At 35.8% G+C, this 4,965-nt stretch overlaps 1 protein-coding gene across 1 annotated transcript; it reads left to right on the top strand.

Moving 5' to 3' along the window:
• Positions 1-563: 563 nt before the first annotated feature.
• LOC142543419 (vacuole membrane protein KMS1-like) lies at positions 564-4,723 on the top strand. The gene is made up of 8 exons (XM_075650668.1): positions 564-947; positions 2,030-2,241; positions 2,410-2,488; positions 2,734-3,036; positions 3,453-3,610; positions 3,696-3,812; positions 3,919-4,098; positions 4,174-4,723. Exons 1-8 carry the CDS (start codon positions 884-886, stop codon positions 4,363-4,365), a joined length of 1,305 nt encoding a protein of 434 aa, XP_075506783.1. The 5' UTR covers positions 564-883; the 3' UTR covers positions 4,366-4,723.
• Positions 4,724-4,965: the final 242 nt, after the last annotated feature.

Here is a 4,965-nt window from a genome sequence, read left to right as displayed (position 1 = left end):
ATGTGAAATCTTCTATTTTAAAACCTGGGTAAAACTATATTAGAATTGTAGTAAAAATATTTCCAAACATAATGAAATTAAGTTTTGTTTACTAATTTCTTTAGGTTAATTATAAATCGAGTAATATAAAACTATTTTACTACAAAAAAACAAACTTATCAAAACATATTATCTTAACAACCACAAAAAACTTGTGTGAGACGGTTTCATGGGTCGTATTTTGTGAGACAGATCTCTTATTTGAACCATCCATTAAAAAAGTATTATTTTTTATGTTAACATTAATAATTTTTATTTTGAATATCGGTATGATTGACCCATCGATAAAGATTGTGAAACCGTCTCACAGGAGACCTACTCCTTAACAACATAAGAGAAATTAACCCGGGCCCATTCTATCCATATGGGCTTTATATGGACCAATAATAAACAAATTGGGCTTTAGAAGAAAATAAATAGTTTGTATTCAGGAGGCCCAATCAATTTTCACCCTGGTGCAACTTGAGTTTCAATTGCCCTATAACGATAGAATTGATGGACAATCTTAATCTTAACCTTAATCTTGAACTTTTGAAGTATTTTGAAGTTTGAAACCATAAAGTATAAGCGTGCGCAATCAATCGAACTGCTACGCGGCGAACTGATGTAATTGCACGCTCATCGAAATTAATTTCGCCTACGAACGATCGATTCATACCATTAACCCTCAGATCTCTCGGAAAAATTATATCGTTTGTTGTTTGATTCACTCACAATCAAGATTTCTTCCATCCCTTTTCGTCCGCAATCCAACGGTCTTGGATTCATCGATACATTTCAGCGAACATTTGCACACCTCGGAAAAGTGCGCGCTTGCGAGATGGCTTGTGAAGGAGCATAAAAAATGGGATCCAAGAAAAAGTCCAAGTCCCATAAGAATTCACGCGATAGGGGCGTGCTGATCTCTGGTGAGTTTTTTTATTTGTTATTGGGTTTTAGTACTTAAACTTCATTTGGAATTTCCTTATGAGATGCGGGGACATGAAAAGGGTTGTTTCTTTTGAATGTTTTGATGCTCTGGGTGTGAGTGTTAATCTGAAATTTCAAGCTTATGTTTATTGGATTTGATTTCGAAGGAGAATGATTTTTGTTGCAGAGCTAACTTTTTATTAATTGTTTAGGTTTTGTGCCAGTTTATTGGTTAGCATAGTGTGTTGCTTTGATTATGTGGACTGCTTTGATAAGGTTTTTTACTTATTTCATGAGCATAAGTTTGGTCTTATTAGGAGTCATTATGTTAGGGATTCAAACCAACAGAATTGGAGTATTCTTTAGGAAGGTAGTTGATTTTTATGAATATAGTATCATTGGCATGTTGGTCAATGAGATTTGAGGCATCACTGGAATCTATTTTCTTGATTTTCATTGATTTTAAACACTAGTGGGTTAAAGAGTTTGATCATTTTATGTAGTAAGATTGGTTAAAAAAGCCATCATAAGTTTTACTCAAGTGCATAGATGTCAAAGACACTAAGCACACTTAGACGTACATGCCCTAGGGGCATGTGGTTGATGCATAAATCGAGGCTGAAACCTTGTTGGAGTGAGGCACGCTGAATAATAATAGTATTTAAGTGTTAGATGCATGAGTTAAAAATGTATTACACAGCATCTGATATAAAATTTATGAGCCTTGGAATATCAACAAAACAAGTATTATATAGCATGCAACAATATGAATGATTGTACCGTTGGATATCATTGAAAATATGCAATCTTTTCATTTGAGGTGTGCTTAAAATGCACCTTGGGTCATTAAGGTGAACCAAGATGCGTGTTTTACCTCCGTGGTGTGCGCCTTATTCACTCTAGGTGCGAAGGCTGGGTTTTTTGCGCGTTGAGCTTAGAGGCACAACTTGCGAATTTTAAATAACGATGCAAACAATGGTTGGAGTAGCTCCTTTGGTGCTTTTCTTATGGAACTATTACTTTTGAGGGTTCTTAGTTTATGTTTTTTAGAAGTGAAAAGAACTGTTACTTCTTTCTGCAGGACTTCAGATAAAACATCAAAATGATTTAGATAATTTGACTCTAACCTCACAGCCATTCAAGACACTAAAGCTTTTCACTTTGGCCGTTGTACTGTATCTCAAACGATCAGTCACATATCTTCTATCACATGGTGTATGGCTTATGCTATTGAGTACCTTACCGGTGATTTCTGGGGTACTGCTTTTGACTCTAGATGGTCCTCATGAGAAGGTAATAGATATATTTTATTTGATGGTTTTGAATAATCCAACAGTTGCACTATGTTTGAACATGGATGATATTAATTTTCTCACATTTGTTTGTGTTATCACCTTGTTAACCATCGACACATGTTAGGATTTTCTTTAATATTCAGTGCTTCTTTAATCTAAAATGCAGCATGTTGAGGAAGTTGTGAGATATATGCGATTTGGACTATGGTGGGTGGCTCTTGGTGTTGCATCCTCCATTGGACTTGGTAAGCGAAATATCAGCTTGGTCATTCTAATTTCTTGATGCTATTGACTGATCATCGATGAATCCTTGAAAAAGAATTTATAGCTGATGAAAAGAAATCTTGAGAATGTCAATGAGGTGTTCAGATTTTCTGCATTCAATCATGTGTAAATTACGTAACATTTTGAAATTATGATAAAGTATACTTGCTGTCCTGGGTAGCATCTTCCCCTTTTCTTAACTATTTGCTACGCTGTGTTCACATAGGATCTGGATTGCACACTTTTGTTCTGTATCTGGGGCCTCATATTGCCTTGTTCACCATAAAAGCAATGCAATGTGGCCGAATAGACATCAAAAGTGCTCCATATGATACAATACAACTAAAAAGAAGCCCATCATGGCTTGGCAAGGATTGTGCTGAATTTGGACCCCCGATCTTTCAATCCTCAGATGGTATCGTAAGGGTTCCCCTTAGCAGCATACTTCCACAGGTACAGTTGGAGGCCATTCTGTGGGGCCTTGGAACTGCTCTTGGCGAACTTCCCCCTTATTTTATTTCACGGGCTGGTAAGAGATACATTGATTGTTTTAACTGGCTTATCTGTGTTGTTGAGTAACTACCTTTATTGAGCCGGTTTTAATGAAACTGTAGTCGCGAGAACAGGAGAGGAGAGAGACAAATCTTAGGATGATATAAACTCTTTTTTGGCGTGGGGGTATGGCTGACACCCTACCTATGTATATGCATGTGTACATATATATAACTGACAAAATACGAAAAGAGGAGGGGCTACCGGACTAGACCAAGACCTCTTCAAAATGTTGTACATGTCTAATACAAACATAATAATTAGGATGATATAAACATGAACTATGTTACGTCTGTTTATTTAAAGAATCTTTTATCAGAACTTTTTAGTAAGTTAATTAATGCCTGGTTTGATCATATTAGGAACCTTACATATATCTTCTTCATGATACAGCAAGTTTATCAGGTAACGGAGTTGATGCTATGAAAGAATTGGATGCTTCCTCAACAGCAGATGGCGGGTTTATATCTGCTCAATTAACTAAAATCAAGCGCTGGTTCTTATCACATGCTCAATATTTAAACTTTGTCACGATTTTGATTCTTGCTTCGGTCAGTGCCATTCTTCATTTTCTTGGTTCTTGCATGAAAAGGATTATTTATTCACATTTTCCTTGTTATCACAAATAATTTTTAGGTACCAAATCCTTTATTTGATCTTGCCGGCATTATGTGTGGACAATTCGGAATTCCCTTCTGGGAGTTCTTTCTTGCAACAATGATAGGCAAAGCAATCATTAAGACTCACATCCAGGTCTGTAACTGACCGGAAGTTTTAAGGGTTTTATCCACATCTTGATCTGGAAATATTCTTAACATTTCATGGAATATTCTCTCACCATACATCAATTTATCCGCAGACGGTTTTTATAATTTCTGTATGCAATAATCAACTTCTTGACTGGATCGAAAACGAACTAATTTGGGTTCTTAGCCTCATACCCGGTTTCAACTCTATCTTACCCGACCTAACTGCCAAGCTTCACTCCATGAAAGCCAAGTACTTGGCCACCAAGCCTCATGTCCCTTCACATATCGAGGTACCAAACATTTCAAGATTCGTGTATCTATTGGTATATATTTCCAATCTTACAGTATATTAATTAATATATCAGGTTAAAAAGTGGGATTTTTCACTCACTTTCATCTGGAATACGGTGGTTTGGTTCATGCTAATGAACTTCTTTGTCAAGATTGTTAACGCAACTGCACAACGATATTTAAAGAAGCAGCAAGATGAGGAAATCGCTGCATTAAAGAACAAGTCATCCAAGTATTCTGATGACTCTGATAGTTCATCTAGATGAACCGCTACTTCGAAATTCTTGCATGTTTTTTCTTACAACCTTTAGATAAGAAATACAGCTGTTAGAATTCTCGGCGTCAGCTATGCAGCTACTGCTGAAGCCCCCCGAAAAACACATGAATTTGTAAGGCTTTATATGTGAGGAATTCGCAGAAAGAACTGAAATTGGTGGGATTGTTTATTCTGTCCAACATCAGAGGAGACATTATTTTTTTCACTCAAGTGGAAATTGATATCATTGTTTACATTTGAAAACGAACACTTGTAGTGTTTGGCTTGTCAAGTCATTTTCTTTGTTACCGATTATTTAGTCAACATTATGGTTGTAAATCAAAATCTCGCAACCCATTTTTCCATGATTTTTCAATCTTCAACTTTTTTGGAAAAGCAAAAAAATCATATCTGATTGAGTTTATGGGCCACGACGTTATTTTTTAACTAATAATCTCCTTGAAATTATTGTAGTTTAGATTAATTAATTAATATGAATTATGGTTGATAATTGATTATTCTGGTTCAATTACTTCAAATTCTACTGGTTTGCAGGCTAATTGGTCGTTGTTAGGATGAAATCAATGCTCACCATCTGTGGATCTGAAGT

This window comes from Primulina tabacum, chromosome 4 (genome assembly GCF_025594145.1).
Source record: "Primulina tabacum isolate GXHZ01 chromosome 4, ASM2559414v2, whole genome shotgun sequence".
Lineage (NCBI taxonomy): Eukaryota > Viridiplantae > Streptophyta > Magnoliopsida > Lamiales > Gesneriaceae > Primulina > Primulina tabacum.
Note: the sequence above shows the minus strand (reverse complement) of the source record. Positions and strands in the feature narration are given on the sequence as shown.